General features: G+C 37.5%; 2 protein-coding genes across 12 annotated transcripts in view; one reads left to right on the top strand and one right to left on the bottom strand.

The window, feature by feature from the left end:
* The window catches only part of LOC129240712 (galactosylgalactosylxylosylprotein 3-beta-glucuronosyltransferase P), a 113776-nt gene that overhangs the window by 60004 nt on the left and 34736 nt on the right, over positions 1 to 19036 (bottom strand). For all 11 annotated transcript variants that reach the window (XM_054876672.1, XM_054876669.1, XM_054876670.1 and 8 more), the window contains one exon: positions 6846 to 6895. The gene's annotated coding sequence lies outside the window, so the exon portion shown is untranslated. The remainder of the gene's footprint in view (positions 1 to 6845; positions 6896 to 19036) is intronic.
* LOC129242258 (piggyBac transposable element-derived protein 4-like) lies at positions 14329 to 15492 on the top strand. The gene has a single exon (XM_054878815.1). It carries the CDS (start codon positions 14329 to 14331, stop codon positions 15490 to 15492), a length of 1164 nt encoding a protein of 387 aa, XP_054734790.1.

Genomic DNA, 19036 nt, shown 5'->3' with positions numbered 1-19036 from the left:
TTGTTTGCTTTAATTTCCTATTGAACTTGTGCGGCGACAGCAATAAATATGACAAAAGTAATATTTGTGAGATTTTCAGTCGGATTGGCGTCGCTACAGCGAATGCCAAATGTTCTATATATATCGCACATACTGTATGTATGTAATATGTATTCACAAGCGTAGAGCAAAGCATGTAACTGGAACAGCAGAGTGAGCAGTAAAAAACTGCAACGGCGACAAAACAACTGCAGTCGATTTGGCTGAAGTTCATGGTTCATGGCTTATGTGTAGGTGTGTATGTAAATGCATGAACGTATGGATTTGTGAAAGTGTAGCACCAGGGAAAGCAAACTGAGCTTTTCGTTTTCATTTTTTTTTCACTAACATAAAATATTTGAGCAACCAAACAAACCGAATACTACGACATTTCAGCACCACCAACCCACCAACGAAGCTTACTTGCGCCACTCAATGGAGCGAATGCTGAATAAAAAACCAAAAATAGCAAACAAAAAGCGCAAAAAATACGAACTCTTGTATTGGCAATTAAATTCTGCCTCGTGTTGTGCAGACAACAATAAAAAATGGAAACAAGTGTAATAACAACAAAAGCAATAACGGCACTTCCAAAGGGCGAGCTATTTGGCCAATACAACTTTACAAAATGATTTTGTTTGTTACTTGAAAAGTTGCCAATTTTAGATTTGCAGTTGCTCATTCCTCTTTTGTTTTGAATTTCCTAAAATGTGTACATGTAGGAAAATACTTTCGTAATCTCGCACACTAACATGTGTATGTGTGTGTGTAAAGCGTTTAGCCAGCATAGCGCCAAAAAGAGCAAAAAACTGGTAGACTTCTGAAATTCGCATATTCACCGATAACTGATACGAGTATTTTTTGATTGCAGTTTAAGCGCGGAGACCCACACGTCACCTTGGTTGAGTGTGTATACTAATACCAGCACATATGTATGTATGCATGTCTTGTTCTTCGATGAACTGTAGAGTGGCATTAGTGGATTATTGGTGAATCCTGAAAAATGTATAAATTTTGCATTGGTCACGGGTTTTAGTGTTGTTAAAGGTTTTTCAGAATTATTGTGAAAACAGTCAGTTAGATTATCTTTGTGTACAACTATCGCAAATCGGAGCTTTCGATGTTAGTTGTCCTGTCGACAAATAAAAAATAAAAGGAAGAAAGTTCCTTTTTCTCAAGCATTTGCTTAACAAGAATTTGGAGTTCGCAAACATTGCAGGTTTAGTTTTATTACAAAATTGACTGAATATTTCATTAACTTATTCATTCTAACCTATTTATGCTTTCATTATAAGGCAAATGTGAAAATTAAATTTCATCAAAATCAGATAAAATTAGTATTTCCACCTACGAAAGAGGTAGGCTTGAGCCAATTTTTATCATATTTCACATATTTTCTTTCTTAAATGATTATAATTATCGTCTAATGGATCTTGTTAATTATTAAGTGTCGTGTCTCAAGGTAACATCGGAGAACAAAATTTATATTTGAATGGAGAATCTGTAGTTATAAACACGGCTACACTGGTTCAAGTTAAGATAGGATAAATAGCTGCCCATGCGAGGGCCCATTTACTTGCCAAATCTGGACATATACAGAGAAAGTGCTCAACAGTCTCCTTTTCTGAAAGGTCCCCACAGCTTCTGCAATGGAGATTAAATGGTAATTCCTGCTCTGCTGTGTGCGTGCCGATCATCCAATGTCAGTTAAAAAGATAGGTGCGCCCATAACATTCTGAGCCCTCTGCATATTGAACTGATGCCACAGAGTTTTCAAACGGAAAACCGCTTCAAGTTCCTGATTACATTCACCTGGTGTGTTATTTAAACATGCTATATCCGCAGGTGTAGTAAAATAGTGAGATGTCAGATGTCCTTTTACAGAACGGACTTAAAGCTATCCCCAGTCTCACCGTATGGATATCTAACGGACAACATCCGGAGATCTACCAAACTCATGAGCTGCAGCTTTTTTAACCTTTATTCCACTTTAACCGGGATCCCAAATGAGCCTAATACCGAAATTTTCGGATTCAGAGAGAGAAATTAAGCATTCCCGACTAATTTCGAACACACAAGTAACGGGCCCAAAGCCTTATTTGCCGCTTGACTGTCGGAGTAGGTATTAACCTCCCTTACAACACGGAAGTAAGCGAACAAATCCACTACTTCTTAAATTGCAGTTACCTCCGCTTGGAATACATTGCAATAATCTGGTAGCCTAATTTTGAGCTTCATGGAGAGCTCCTCGCAGAATACTCCCCCGCGGTCCCTTCCGCTAATCTTCAAACCATCAGTAAACATGTTGGCTATCACCTGCCCTGTCTCCAAATGTTACACAACGCCCACTCCTCCCTTGAGTGAATATGAATGGAAAAAGTACTGCTCGGAGCCAGTGAGGATGTACATTAAACAAGCACTATGGGGATGAAGTTTCTAAGAATACTAAGTGTACGTAGCCTAAGTCTTGCATATGGCTCGAACAGCTCTATCTGATTGCGATGCGTGCAGCGGCTGCTTTCCCTGCGATGTCTACGGGTACCACATTCAGCGTTCCATTAAGCGTAAAAGTAGAAGTAGTTCAAACCGAATGAGGCCAGACCTCAGCTCTTTAATTGATATCGACCTTTCCAGCGAGTTCCTCCACACAAGGATTCCAAACTACAAAATTGGCTTTATAATAGTGTTATATAGCCAGAATGTAAGTTTATGCGAGAGGCCCCATATTTTGCCGATAGCGCACCTGCATCCATACAAGACGACTGTTGCCTTCCTGATTCTCTCTTAATTGTTGAGCATCTACGTTAGCCTTCTGTAAAGTATGAGTCACAGGTACTTCCTGCCAGAAAGTAGGGCTTACAAATGCATAATTTTCCAATTTTAATTTTCATAATTCCTATAAAATCTGCCACTGAGTTCGCAAATGCACTAATTTCTGTCATGTAATTTGTGGGACATCGCCAAATAACAGTTTTGGATCAAAAAAATATAAGTTGACATGATCTATGGAGAATCCGTTAACAGTTGAAAACAGTGACATATCAAATTCTAGGTAATTAAAGTATTAGTCCAACAATCAGTCTCGTTTCATTTCCTGTGAAGGTAAGCAAGGCGACTCTATCTCTCTGCAACCGTTTTCAACTTTGCTACTGATGAGGTAAAATTTGGCAATCTCTATAACCGCTCAAGGCTAACCACTGCATAAGCCGATGGCATCGCACGAAATAAAAAAATCCTGGCCGAAATTTTTCTCAACGTCGGGAAAGATGCTGAGCCCATAGGATTCAAAATGTATGCAGAAAAAAAATATCTGAAGATTTCAGACAAGGTGGAGAGAAGACAGCCAGAAGACATGGTAATTGGGCTTCGAGGTCATACAATCTGGATGTCACGATACAAGATGACTATAGCTCACACAAAATAATGCAAAACAAGATTGTGGCAGGAAACAGAGCATATTTCTCTCATACCAAACTATTAATATTTAAATTTCTTACGAGAGTTTGCAAAGTACGACTCTACCAGTCAATAATACGGTCAGATCTTGCATATGGCTGTGAATGCTGTACAATAACTTCTAAAGATGAATCGTGTTTAACCTCTTCAGGGACGAATTTTTTAAAGTGAAAAAACGTTAATTTTATTTTTCATTTTATTACGAGTTATTCCGCTTACATTTATAACAATTCAGTAAGATGAGAAAAAATAGAAAATAGTAATTTTTACAAAAAAAAAAATAATGTCCACATATGTGGCCATTTAGCGTAGAGTTCATCTATGAATGGAATTATGTCAAAAAACCTAAACGTACACATACCTATGTATGTGCCGATGTCCCTGAAGAAGTTAAGAGTATTCGAGCGAAAAGTGCTGCGAAATGTGTTTGGTCCGCTACGACTGCAAAATAGTATCTGCCGGCTAAGCTACAAAGAAGAATCGCTGCAAGTGGACCTGATGATAATGGCTGTTAGAAACTGTAGAACTATTACCGAGGATTAGGATGCATGGAAACGAATCGTGAACGAAGCTAAAGCTCACGCCGAGCTGTAAAGCTGCCCGATGGTGATGATGTATTTAAAATTATCACAATTTTTTCTAAGATAATTATACAAAATAGTTTAATTACATTTCCATTACTTATTTTTATTTAGCAAGCTTTGCACACATCAATCTCGCTTTTAATTATCACACACTACTTCTCCACTCAATACTACTTTTTAACCAATCAACTCTTCGAAATATTCAAAAAGTCGTGCTGCAAGGCCTAGTAATGGTTTAACCATTTGTACATCATAAAATCCGCCATTACAACCAAACCCTTGGTAACTTTATTTAACATTTAAATGTGCATACATTTGTATGTCTGGCTGTAAGTAACTATGAAGCCAACCATTTATTTACATTATCTCCGTCATTACTACTGTGCCCTCATTTCATGTCATTTCATTCACTTTTACTGCTTCTGCTGCTGCCCCTACTGCCGCTACTGTCACAGAATTTTAATTAAAATTTCGTAATGGTCAAGTTTCGAAAATGGGTTATTTAAAATTTTACGTCGATTGCATGACGACTGGCTGCGTATACTGCAAATAGTAAGAGAAGTGGAGCTGACAATCAGCAATTCGTTCTCCTCTCGGCCAAACAAGCACCCTACCGGGTACTCACATTTGTGCAGTCTATTCTACATGCAAACATACTTATATGGCAGTGTTTAAGTAAGAAAGAAAAGATTTTATAGAGAATGGCTTGTGCAAGGTATTTATTTTAGTAGAAAAGTACTCATTGGTACTTTAGTTTGCGGTAGTTTCTTTTTTATTCTCTCAGCTGCTTTGCTTCCTGACATCATATTGATATAATATTACAAATACACTCCCACTCATTCTCACTTATTGGCATTCACATGCACTGGTGTTTGCTGATACGAGTTGGCTCTGCAAAGTTGCTGGTGCTTAGTTTTTGTAGTTGGTTACTGAAAAAAATTTCTACTTTAAACAATGGCAAGAAAACACAAAGAATGCATTCAAATTACCAAATAAAAATAAAGCCTCCACTAGAGTAGGCTTTCTAAAGTATATATAAGTGCATATGCACTAAAATAGCCAATAATATTAGTGGCGGCAATAGGGGTGGCAGCAATAAAAGTGGCCGTTGCAATGATAGCAATTTCAAAATATAGAGAGTATTATTAATATTAAGCGCCTTCACTGCAGTAACAGCAAGAACAACAAAAATATACTTTAGGTTAGGTTAGGTTATACAAGTTGCTCGCCTAAAATAAGTCACTCGGCTCAAGACTAAATCACATTGTGATACCTGCCTTTAATTTCCATCGCCTAAGTTGTTTAAGCCACTTATATCCGTTTAAGAAGGCAACCAGTCCCTCCAGTGAGACATTTTGTGAATTTCCAAGGTCTTCAAAAAAATAATCGCCAAGATATTTGGCACGTCTTCTTTGAGAAGGGGTTGTACCAATTCAATTTTCTCTTCCTCTCCACAACTCCTGCAGAAGTCATTGTGAGGTACACCCATTTCACTGGCTAGGGTGTCAATAGTACAGAGACTCGGTAGTTGATCTGTTGAATCCACGCAGACATTTCGTACTTTTAAGATTCACTTTTGGCCAAAGCGCTTTGGAGACCGTGCAGTTAGTAATCAGGAACGAGCTTCTATTAGTTTTCGCGATTACGTTCAAGTCCATCACAGTGTACAGTTCGTTTAGAGGAATGCTTATGTCATCTACCACTCGCTAAAGGTCAAGCTCAAAGCTTTTCCTTACACACCCATCCACTCCTTCATTTCCCTACACTCCAGAGTGGCCGGGGTCCCAACAAAGTGTGGTGTTGTATTGTTGGAAATCAAGAACGACCTCCTGCATTCTTTAACAAATCTTGAATTGCTGCGCACTGAGGCCAGTGCCCTGATCCCTGCTTGATTCTCAACAAAAATGGTAAGTCTTATCGTTTTTACTGCTTTGCCTATAGCGTTGATCTCAGCTTGGAAGACGCTACACCGGGTTTCAAGTCTAAAGAAGCAATTTAAGAATAATTGCTCCGAGAACACTCCCGGTTCAATGAAGTTTTAATATATTGTACTTAAGAATGCCCAAACATTTTCAAATAAAAACGATTAGATTAGGTTAGGTTAGGTTATAGGGGTTATGAGATTGGGATACACACAGGCTCATGCCTAATATGGTGTTGTAAGTGGAACTTGTCCTAATCTCTCGTAGAACCACTGTCAGACCAGCAAAAACTTTTGAAGATCTCTGACTTCTGCAAAACTGAGAAGAATTGAAGAATTTTCTACCTAGAATGGCGACTCTTCGCCTAAACAGAGCAGGACAGTGGCGCAGAAGACGCGAAATCGTCTCTGACTTTTTTTTATCTTAAGAGCTTCTACAGAATTCATGTATATGCACGTCTGGAGAAGACCTTAATAAACTGTGGGTAAGGTTAGGTTATGGTGGTAGTCGGTCTGTACGACTAGCTCACTTTGACCTTACAGATCCGTTGTGATACCATTGTGCGACACGGGAACATTATTTATTTTTTCTTGGAACCATTTTTTGGCTCTTATGAAGCACAGAATTGGTCCTATACCAACGCCAGACAGTTCCATAAAATAATTTCAAAAATATTTGACTAGAAAAACTGCTCTGGTTTTAGCTAAGGCTGGGCAATTTCAAGGGAAGGGCTACACTGCTTCTTCCTCTTCCTCATCTCTACAACTTTTACAATATTCATGAGAGATACCTCCTAGTCTGAAGGAATTCCTGCCAAATAGGTTATTAATAAACCGTCAAAACCAAATGTATTCGATTCTCTTACCTCATTCTTTTGGTAGACGTTTTTGTGTTTATCGGTGATCCAGAGACGACCTAAAAAGAAACAAATTACACATGCGTTAATACCAAATATATTAAATAGCGGAATAAGTTTTATAAACTAGCAGATTCAGGCAAAATAAATCAAAGTTTCAGAGTCTAATGACACACACAGCGAAGCTAGCGATTGACCAAGAACGGCCAGAATTGGCCAACAGAAGAAGTGTTGTGTTCCATCAGGGCCACGCAAGGCAACACGCATCTGTAGTGGCTCGTCGAAAAATCCGGGAGCATGGTGGGGAAGTTTTAATACATTCACCATATAGTGCGGATCTGGAACCAAGTGATTACCACCTTTTTCTCACCTAATGACACACACACATTGATGAAAACACGTTTTGGTAACTTTATTCGGTTTGCTGAATTATTTCCTAAGTACATAAGTGTGCTTCAATGCCCATACAAACAAAATTCGGTACTGTTTTTTATCGACATTACAAAATTTATTATACTTTAAGTCTTTCGCCAAAATATTTTGGAAAATGATTTAGATTTACTTGAGCTGGACCGATTTGAAAGTTCCTCAAGGAGTCGAGCTTTTTACAAATAAAATTTGTTTTTCAAAACATTTTCTCCAAAAACCCATATCAGCTTAAGCCTAAAAGGCCTACATGCAATTTAATAAAAATTGTAGAAACTGAATCAAAATAATGATATATGTGAAAAACTTATTGGTACCTAAATGGGTTACTTTTCTAGTAAATGAAGGAAGCCAAAAGAGTTCAGCATTTGGCTGAGTTATTCAAGTTTTCCTTAAACCTATCTTTCAAAAGAAGTCTGGTCAGTATTTTTCATTAAATCCTTAAACACATTACTCATGAGCTTACTCTCTCCCTCTCATTGTATCTCCCTCTCATTCACAATACAATATTCAAGGCACGAGCGAAATACAAATACTTAATCAAGGGTTGCTGAAGTGGTGCATTGAAAGAGACAGCCTCATATGAGAGTCTCTGTTCCTGACGACAATCTCCGCCAACTCATATTGGGCTATTATTTAGAGACACGCATATACCTCAAGAACAGAAAAGAATAATATGCCCGTCACTATGGATCTGTTGCCTCCGTTACGGCAACGAATTTGACCGACAGCTATGTGTATTTGAGTCGAACGCGGAACATACGAACCGTACGCCATGCCGGAATACGCAAAAACGACAACTGCTTAAACTGATAAATGCGCAGATTTTTATCGAATTTAATTCAAATTTAAATGAATTGAGTCAATTCAAATGCATCCTTTTTTTGGATAAAAACTTGAAAGAGTAGAGAAAAGGCCAAGTCAAATGAACAAAGAGTAAAAAATGATAGAATAAATGCTTAAAACACGCATATACGAAGTGTGTTCAAAAAGTATCGCGAATTTTGAATTTTCGCAGGTTACGTATATTCGAATTTCGATTTTTTTGTGGTGATATGTTGGTGCTCATATCTCTCACTCATGCCGACGAGTTCGGCCATTTTGAATGTTCAGTTAATTGTTGGCAGCTACTTCGCTGGCACGTGTTTCGGCTCATCTTCGATTTTGACCTATTCAAAAAGATGGATCAAAGAACCTGTATCAAATTTGTGTGAGAAAAAAAGTAAGTGCGCAGATGCATTCCTAATGTTGACTGTGTCATACGGAAAAGATACTTTGGACCAAAGCAACGTTTATCGGTGGTACAAAATGTTCTCAGTAGGCCGAGAAGATGTGAATGAATAAAAGCGTGCCGGACGCACGAGCACTTCAACAACAGACGAAAAAATTGATGAAGTGAAGAAAATGGTATTGGCCAGTCGTCCAATCAATCGTCCAATCACCGTTAGAGAAGCTGCTGAGGACCTACACATATCGATTGGCTCGTGCCATTAGATTTTTTTCAAAGATTTGGGCATGAGAAGGGTCGCCACAAAATTCGTACCAAAACTGCTCAATTTCGACCAAAAGCAGCATCGCATGAACATTGCTAATGAAATGTTGGACTCTGTCCGCGATGACCCAACTTTGCTCCAGAGGGTCATAACTGGTGAAGAATCATGGGTTTATGGTTATGACATGGAAACCAAAGCTTAACCATCTCAACGGAAGCTGCCGCAAGAACCAAAACCGAAAAAAGCGCACCAAGTTCGGTCAAATGTAAAAGTTTTGCTTACCGTTTTCTTCGATTGCAGGGGCGTTGTGCATCATGAGTTCATGCCACAAGGTAAAACGGTCAATAAGAAATATTACCTGCAAGTTATGCGCAATTTGCGCTAAGCAATCCGTCAGAAACGCCCGGATTTCTGGAAGAACAAAAATTGGCTCTTGCATCATGATAACGCCCCTGCTCACACATCGTTGCTTGTGCGCCACGTTTTGGCCAAAAACAACATACTAATGATGCCACAGCCACCGTATTCCCCAGATCTCGCCTTTGTGACTTTTTCTTTTTCCCGAAACTGAAGAGGTTCATGAAAACACGACGCTACGCTACGATTGACGAGATAAAGACAGCATCGAAGGAGGAGCTGAACAAGAAAAAAAAAATGATTTTTCGAAGTGCTTCGAAGATTGGAAAAAACGTAGGCACAAGTGCATAATATCTTATGGGGATTACTTTGAAGAGGGCAAAATAGATATTAATGAATAAATAAATAATTTTTGAAAAAACACAAAATTCGCGATACTTTTTGAACTCACCTCGTAAGTGGCTATTTACAGGTTGATCAATTTGATCAGGTCTTCCGTTAGATGTAGTGAAGATAATAATATCAAAAAGCATATTGCCCGATTTTTATACTAAAAAAATTGTAGCATAGAAACCAATGTCGAATATAAAAGCCCCAGCTTCAACTGGTAAAAAAATAGTTCAATATTTGCGTTCAAAAATCTCAGAATCTGTCATACAATTAAGCACAAGTAAAGTTTCGTAATATTAAAATTAAAAACAAAAACATTTTCCATGAAACTATTCATGGAATACCCGCATTTGAACACGTTTTCTTTTGATTCATTTATAAAAAATGTTAATGAAATATTTAAATATATTTGTTGGAAGGGAGGGGAATAGTCAGGCATTGCCATTGAAAAAACTGCGTTCTATCAGCAGGGATTACGTGCCGCTGAATGTTACTCACGCACAAAAGCGCAAATGCACTCGGCTAAGGCGGCCGCCAGGCGTTATCTCAAAAAATTTCGCTTACGCCACGCCACTGCGTATGAGCAACTATTTTTCATAGCACCCGCCCAGCGCTGAAAGTGACAGTGCAAGTAGATAGGGCAAGCCAGTGTAACAATAACCGTCAATTCGACTATAAATTCTTGGCGTTCTCTTTATAGCAGGCTAGCACAAGTGACTGACACAACTACCGTCATTAATTTATGGCTGTGTGTGTGTGTGTGTGTGTCTGTATTTGCAAACTGTTTTGTGTTGCATTGAGCTGCATACTGGCAACATTGACGACAGCAGTAGCGGGCACTAGCAGCATAACACAAGGATCAAAAGCTGCACTTGCCTCATATTACTCAACCAACTGCCATCAATCCTCAATCACACACACACTCACTCGTTTTTCTACCTCAAAATACTAGTGAGGTAAATTTTCGCCACCACCAACAACATTTAAACAAAAGACTGGTATTGTTGTGTCCCGGCAAATGTAATATTTATTTCTGTAGGCCCTTCTGCATTTAACATGTACGTGTATATGTGTGTGTTTGTGTATTCATGTGTGATTGTGTGACTTTGTTATTACTATGCAATACAATTTGCTACTAGGTTTAGCGCGCCTGCAAATACAAATGTATTGGTTTGTATTGGGTTTTCTGTTGATACTAGCTTATGTTGATGCCTCCTGTTGGCACTGATCTCTTTCCTGTTCACTGCTTGTTATTCGCCGCTGGCTTGCGCGTTAGACATTTTCTGCTTGCAGATGACATTCACTAAAGCATTTGTATTCGCCAGTGAAATGACGAATGAAATAAACCAAAACAATGTAAATAGCAGCAGCAGCAGTGAAATTGTTGGCACTTGGCCACAACGGCTGCTTCTGTGTCAGACTGCTAAAATGTAATTATTGTATTTCTTGTTGTTGTTATTGCTGATGTTACTGTTGTTACTGCTGCCACTCTTGTTACGGTTTGCAACCAGCGTTTACATTTTTAACAAATACATTAACTACTTACATTTAGGCGTCTTTGTGTGTGTGGGCGGTTTGCTGTTTTTTTACTCTACGCAACTTCTGCGGCCAGCAAAATTCACTTGATTGCGGTAATGTCAAAATGTATCACACTACTGTGCGGCTGTGTAGTGCAAATAACATTTAATAAATTATGAAAACTAAGCATTCTAAATATAGTTAAGTGTTTCAAAGCAAAAAACTGTGTCAATTCAATACTTCCCCATAAAACTTAAATACGCCTGCAAACGATTTTACCATTGGAAATTTTTAATTAACCTCTTTAACAATTCAACTTGCGACACAAGTCGCTCTAATGACGCAAAATTTATGATAATATTTGGTTTTTAATAATATCTTCATTAAATTAAAAAAATGCCTGTAGCATAGTACACATAACAGAAGTGAAACTTTCAAGAGAGGGAGAGAGAGAAATAATATATATTATATCTAAATAAATTCACAACATTTGCGGAGAATACAACTAGACAAAATTTACAAAAAACGGAGAAGGGTCGACCGGTGTAGGTAACCACTGGACACAAACCGTGGCAACAACGCGCACTACTCCGAGCCTTTATCACCCGCACAAACGCAGTTATTCCAGAACCGCAGCAACGGCACAAATTACCGTAAGGCAATACCAATAAATCCGACGACGGAATGGATAGCACTTTATAGTTCGCACAAGCACTAGCCAGGAAAGGGAAATAGACGCCAAAAAGTAGTCACCAAAAAAACAAACGCCGCAAAATTTGGACCAAAAACGCCCGAAACAGTACGCACCAAAGAAATGTAACGCCAATAAGTAGGCACCAAAAATATATTTCCTACAAGTTTGCACCAACAAACAAGGGCCAAAAAGTAGGCAGTGTTATTTCTCACTAGAAATTAGCAACCACAAGGAAAAACTCAGGAAAAATAGCCTAAAGTGTATCTAAGTTATATGTATATAAGGTATAGCTCTCTCTCTCCTTTTGCTTTGGTGGCCAAAAGTACAACCAAAAGTGACACTAAACTAATGTTTGAGCTAAAATTTGAAATTGACTTTTAAGAGCCACCCGTACATTCAATTTATGCATTACTATGCATTACAACTCCACGCCTTTTTGTAGGCAGCAATTTTCATTAAAATCATTAACTTATAGTTCAATCACAGATAAAACTTCTACTAGCAATATTAAATTATATATATATATATACATATATAATTGGCGCGTACACCCTTTTTGGGTATTTGGCCGAGCTCCTCCTCCTATTTGTGGTGTGCGTCTTGACGTTGTTCCACAAATGGAGCGACCTACAGTTTCAAGCCGACTCCAAACGCCAGATATTTTTATGAGGAACTTTTTCGTGGCAGAAATACACTCGCAGGTTTGGCATTGCCTGCCGACGGGCGACCGCTATTAGAAAATGTTTTTCTTAATTTGGTGTTTCACCGAGACTCGAACCTACGTTCTCTCTGTGAATTCCGAATGATAGCCACGCCCCAACCCATTCGGTTACGGCGGCCGCAATATTAAATTACATTTTAATTAATTATACTAAAAGTATTTATTTCATGCGCATACATTTTACGATTCAGTGGCTTGAAAAGCACCAACAACAACTATCCAGTAAGCCGTACAGCGCACGCAATAATCTATTGTAAGCATATCCTTGTAGCAACAATAAATTTCATGTTCACACCACAATTGGACGGGCATGCGTAAGCATATACGCACACACAGACACGCCTAGCCGGTCAGCAACGCATAAACGCATGGCACAAACCCTTTAGGGAAGTTCAGTAGCGCGCTTCTGTGAATTTAGTACTATGACTAGTTTGCGTTGCTCACACTGTGGGAATGAAATATCGAATTATAGCAAACATTTTTTCCAAAAGCGGACGCCCACGCCATAAAAATCATAACGCCAAAGGTAATTCGATTTCCAGGACAACAACAACAATACGCACACCACCAATTTTATAGGAAGCTCAAGTGAATATGTAATAAAAAACAGCTTGCAAATATGCAATACGCAAGGTGGCACAAAATTAATCATCCATTTTTTAAATTTTTTTATCCTTGAACTTTATGCTCTTTTACTAAAGTAAAAAGAACTTTTTTCTTTCTTTATACTAATTTTATTATTATTAGTTTTTTAGTCTATTTTTAAGAGTTGTTAGCGTTTATTTTGCAGCTTTGACCCTCTCTGCAGACAAATGCCGCTTAGTAGTACGGCTTTTTTATTTGCTACAAGAGAATTATCGATATCGATAACTGTGGTATGATAGCTAGGAATGGCAAACTGTTGTGACATTTCTGTTCAGTAAAGTTTGTCAGATCAGCACTAATCGTTTAAGGATCGTTTAAGGCCCGCTTCCAAATTGTGGAAATTTACTTTGAAAAAAAAAAAAATAAAATAAAATAAATTTTCTCGCAAAGTTCATAGAGCGAACCGTTGGAGAATACGCCGAAATGCTGATTTCTCATCATTCTCTACTTACTGAACTTTGTCCTTCGACTACGAAGAAAATTTTAGGTAATCATCTTGACTTGCGTGCCTATAAAATACAGTTCTTGCAAGAATTGAGGCCAAATTGCCATCGTTAGCGACGCAGTTTTGCTGATTGAGCTCATTTAGATTTGTAGAAAAAAGTAGTTAAAATTTGGACTGATCCAATGAACCATGTAACTCGTAGCCACAGCGGATATATACCGCATAAGATATTCAAAAAAATAACTGCCATGAAATCGTCTATAAGATTATAACATAAAAATGAATTTCAACAATATTTCTGTTTTGTACGAGTATTATCAATTAAAGTTCTTAACTCTTTCCGTCTCGGTGGTTAGCGTTGCTAACCACTTATTTTTCATTTTTTTTACGACGGTTGGCGACATTTATGTTTTTAATTTTGCACGAATATTGATTATTGCTTCCTTTTAAGTGAAGAGGGCGCTAATAACTAGAAATACACCCACCACGTGTTGAGAAAATTTAAAGTCAAAATCCGTGGCCGCGCGTATTTGTGAAAGCTAGAAGTAAAAATTCATAATAAATTCAATAACGCAATTTATGGTTTGATTTTTGTGCAAATTTAGTTCTTGTGGTGTGTTTGATACACAGTGGTTGCTTTCTCACTTAAATTTCTATTATTTTACGAATATTTTTTATAATCAGTGGTGGTTAGCAAAAATAACCACCGTGACGCAAGTATTCCTAGAATTTGCTTTTTTATACGGTCACTATGAGTGGGACTTTCTTTGGTATTTACAATATTTTAGGCAATTATTTCAATAATGCAACGATCATTGACGCAAAGGGAAATTGAAGAATGTTTTTGTGAAGATTTACCTTCAGGACCTGAAAGTGAACCCAGTTCCGATGAGGATGAAAATCTAGACACACCTGAGTGGCCAGTGTCAAAATCGATATTGGATGTGTGTGGGGCAGATGTACAGAATATCCATGAAGAGCTATTCGACGACGAGGATGACATACCATTATCAAACTTTGTAAGTCAGAATAATATTGTTAGCTCTACGACCTTGCAGCCTCCTAAATGGAAAAGGACCTTCTCTATGGATATACCTGGCGAGTTTGTTGAGAGTGTGGGCTTAGCTGATCATATAATCAGCTTGGAAGATTTAACACCACTCCGATTGTTTCACATGTTCTGGACAGAGGACTTGGTTGAGGTCATAAGCTTTCAAACTAACCTATATGCAACACAAGAAGGTAAACCTTTTTCTCCTACCAGTCCTTCTGAAATACAAACTTTCTTGGCCATAAATATGGTGATGGGTATAAAAAAGCTACCGAGTTACAAAGATTACTGGTGTTCTGATCCTGATTTACGTGACTCCTACATTTCCTCTTATATGCCCCTAAATCGCTTCAGCTGGCTTCTTGGATGCTTGCATCTGAATGACAATAATCTCATGAGCGCTAGAACGCATCTAGACTATGATAAGTTATATAAAGTCCGTCCTATGCTTGAAATTCTTCGCCGCAACTTCAGAAATAATTATAAACCATCCGAATGTGTCGCGATCGATGAAAACATGATAAAATGCAAAGATGTGGAACAAGTTACTCGCAGGGAACGTGACGGAAGTGCAGCTAAGATCGATTGCCCTCTGGCTATAAAGAAATACAACAGCAATATGAACTTCGTTGATAAATTCGATCAAATAAAAGCGTGTTACTCCATCGACGGAAAATCCCAAAAGTGGTTGCACCGAATTTTTTTTCATTTCTTAGATTGCTGCGTCATCAATAGCTATATAGCTTACAAAGAGCTTCAGATTAACAGACCTCATTTGGATGAGTTGACATTGAAGGACTTCCGCGGCTCAATTTATCAGTGGCTGTTAGCAGCTTGCTACGTAAAAAGCGAGCTGGAGGAAGTTCCGCGATCAGCAATGGTTCAAGCCCAAGATCTCCTGTACCAGTTGCTATAAAACGGTATAAGCCTAGCGTGCCTGCTGAAATCCGCTATGAGAGTAATCGACACCAACCGCTTAGAGGCACACCTAGAAGATGCGCCTTTTGCAGTACCAAAAGCGTCCCTGTCCGCACAGTATGGCAATGCAGAACATGCCACGTCCCACTTTGCCTCCGAAAAGGAAAGACATGTTTTTCAGATTTTCACAAGAAATAATTATTTGTAAATTTATTATCAAATTTTGTATTGTCTTTTTTCTAAAAATAAATAAAAAAGTGAAGTAATTGAGTGCATTAGTTTTCATAAATTTTTGTACCCTTCAGTCATGGTGGTTACTGGTGGTGACCACCTTGTTTCTTAAAAACCTAACGGTAATTATTTTTTTTTTTTGCATTCGTGTGTTACTTGCATTGCATATTCATCAATTAACAACAAAAAATAAATTTTTTATGTCGCAGTAAAGAGCGTGACGCAAAGAGTTAAGCACTTAAAAAAAACCCCATAGTATATTAATTCACAATCAGAAAATTTTCTATTACAATTTCCTATTTTCCCTACAGGGATATTCAATTATGTGAATGTATTGCTTGTACATTTTTCTATTTCAACTGGCAACACCAATTGCAAATATGCATACATACAAATAAATACAATCATGTACGTGAGTACATACACACGCGAAAGCCAAGTGTGTCGCTGCTTTGTACCGTAAACACGAGTGCCTCGCTCACATACTTGGCATTATAATTACTTTTGTTTTATATTGTAATACTTATTCACTTACCCACACATTTGTGCAAATGTAGATGCAATAATAGAGTGTATTTGCATGCTTTTGTAGGTATTTCCTTCCGTTAAGTGTTATTCATATTTCTCCCCATTTCGTATATTTTCTTTTCACTTGATATTATTTTGTGACCATTATTTGCAACAAACTTGCTCATATGACCGAGGAAGGTGAAAGAAATTAGATAAAGTACCGCATATACGACTTCTAATAAGTGCTTTCAAGTGTTTACAGCAGCAATATGGCGCTGCGGCAGGCGACGAATATTCGTCAAGTGGCTGGCATGAACTACACTAGCATTTTTTGTTGTACACAACCAAAATAGAGGCGGTTCGAAAAAGCAGCGCCTAAAGAAAGAAAAGTTGTAAGCCTGTACTCAGAACGTGAGTGGTTTTCTTGCCGTTTTAACAGCAACTCCTACAGCTATAGGCTGGAGAATGGCAAAGCAGAACATCGATGGAGGTAAGTGAATTGAAAAGTTAAGAGCTAGTACGGCCGAAAATTTTAATTAAAAAACTAAAAACAGTTCCTTCTCTGATGAAAGGAAATTTAACTCAACAACTGATAAAAAAAATCTTTATATCTTCCTTAAAAATTTTTGTAGAGAGAGTCTGATGCTTTTTGGGACACTCTTGAAATATTCCTTCCGCCGTATCGAATGAATACTTTCGAATACTACTATAAAGTAGTGGAGGAATGCTCGTTATTTATTGCATAAATTCCCTCCATAATTTGGATTTTTGGGTGCCATACTTTGTGGAAAGCTTGCGATACATCAAGAAAAACGACTGAACACATTTTTCTTTTCCATAACGTTTTCTATGATGCTTACGAGTCTTTGTTTTTTCGCGCGTTAAACGATAAAATTAAATACTTTATTTGTGTAACACTTAAAAAGCACTTAATAAGATGAAATTTTTGAAATTTAAAAAAATTTGTTTCGTAAGTACCTACTACTCATATTATAAGCATATTAAAGGCATTTCTAGTACTATTTGAGTTCAAAAAAAGTGGCAACGCTATTAAAAAATACTTAAATGAATTTGCTTGATACTCACATCATATTTCCAATACGTAATTAAATTGCTACGGTTGTTTACCATTTGGATTTTAAGAGTTATGTGGCAACGCCATGCATTAATAATTTTAATTAATGATTCTTCATTTTTTTGAGCACATTTTGATACCCATGTCTTAACCTCTGATTAACTATTTTATTATTTTAGGTTTTTCTTTAGAATTAGGTGGCAACGCTTATTAAAAACTGTATACGACCAAAACTATTTTTATAGTTACATTGATATATACCGAATATAATTTTTTTATTTTCAACTAAGATATTTTTGTAATCAATTTCTTAATATCCATAAAATATGTGGCAACCCCGGATAAACATATAATATTTTTCGGTAAAACTTATTTAAACAGCATTCATTGGATACCTACATACATATATAGTAACATTCACCCCAAAAGTGTGGTAAATTGCTATTTTTGCAATAAAATTTTAGTCACAACGCTATCAAAAAAAATTGTTTTTGTCAATAGAATGAGTTATTTTTCATATTTGTGTTGATACCCATGTTAAAATACTTTCTTCTATTATTTCAATTACTTTTTTTGCTACAAACAGGTGGCAACACCCTGCCGAAATTATGCGGTTCATCGATTTTCCAACGGTGTAAAAAATGTTAAAACGAGGCGCTAGTTTTTGAGTGCTGTTTTTTCGAAGAAATTTAAACCTTTTTATATACGAGTAGGTACCGATTAGAGCTAATAAATAAATAATTATAATAAGCAGGCATAGAATTAATAATCTACTGATACGATCTTCATAAGTGGATAGAATCAATTCTTATTTAACCACGACTTTCCACAAGTTGATGCCGTTCAATACCTGGGCATACATTTGGGCAAACATCTCACGTAGCAAAAACACTCAATGACTAAACGCAAATAACTTGGCTTAAAGCCCACGTCCCTATACTGATTAATAGGTCCTAGATCAGTATAGTCGTTGGAAAGCAAGGTCCTCCTATACAGGCTATCGATCCACCACAACAAACTTGCCAAAGATATTCTTCAGTACAACACCTCTACACCACGCCTCAGAAGAGGTAGACATCTACAAAGAACCTTATAAGCCAACAGAAAAATAAACTACTGTATAATAAAAATACAAACCTAAAAAATATAGACTAAAAAAAAGGTCACACAATGGTAAACGCCATGTGGTGTCTAAGTTATGGGTGTGTGTCGACATACCTTCTCGAGCATCTCAGGGCCCCCCTTTTTTCAAATGAAGATGTTATTAAAATTGCTCATTGTTAAACAAAAAAAAATAGATTGCAATAAGTATAGTAAACAAAAACAACTGTTTGGCTAGTTGGGTATCGTTACGCTCGAGGTAATATTGTTGAATGCCGGTCATAGCCGGTTGGTAATTGCAAATAATGATATGACATAATGTAGTTAACCGACATGGCGTGAACGACTTTCTTAGTTGCGCCTTTTTCCGACAACCACACGCACATGCACACACTCACTTTTAGGCATAACCTATTAAAGCAGCACAAAAGCAGCAAAATGGAACCTACAAGGATGCATACATACTTGTATTTGTTTATGTGTGTGTGAGTAAGTTTCTGAAGTGTTTATGGTAGCCTGATTCCTGACACTAAGCCGCTGCTCAAACTCTTCATTCTAAGAACGCGCACGCGGTCCGCTATTGTAGCCACATGCGTTACAAGTAATTCACTTAGTTATCACGGTG

This window comes from Anastrepha obliqua, chromosome 3, assembly GCF_027943255.1.
Source record: "Anastrepha obliqua isolate idAnaObli1 chromosome 3, idAnaObli1_1.0, whole genome shotgun sequence".
Classification (NCBI taxonomy): Eukaryota; Metazoa; Arthropoda; class Insecta; order Diptera; family Tephritidae; genus Anastrepha; species Anastrepha obliqua.
Note: the sequence above shows the minus strand (reverse complement) of the source record. Positions and strands in the feature narration are given on the sequence as shown.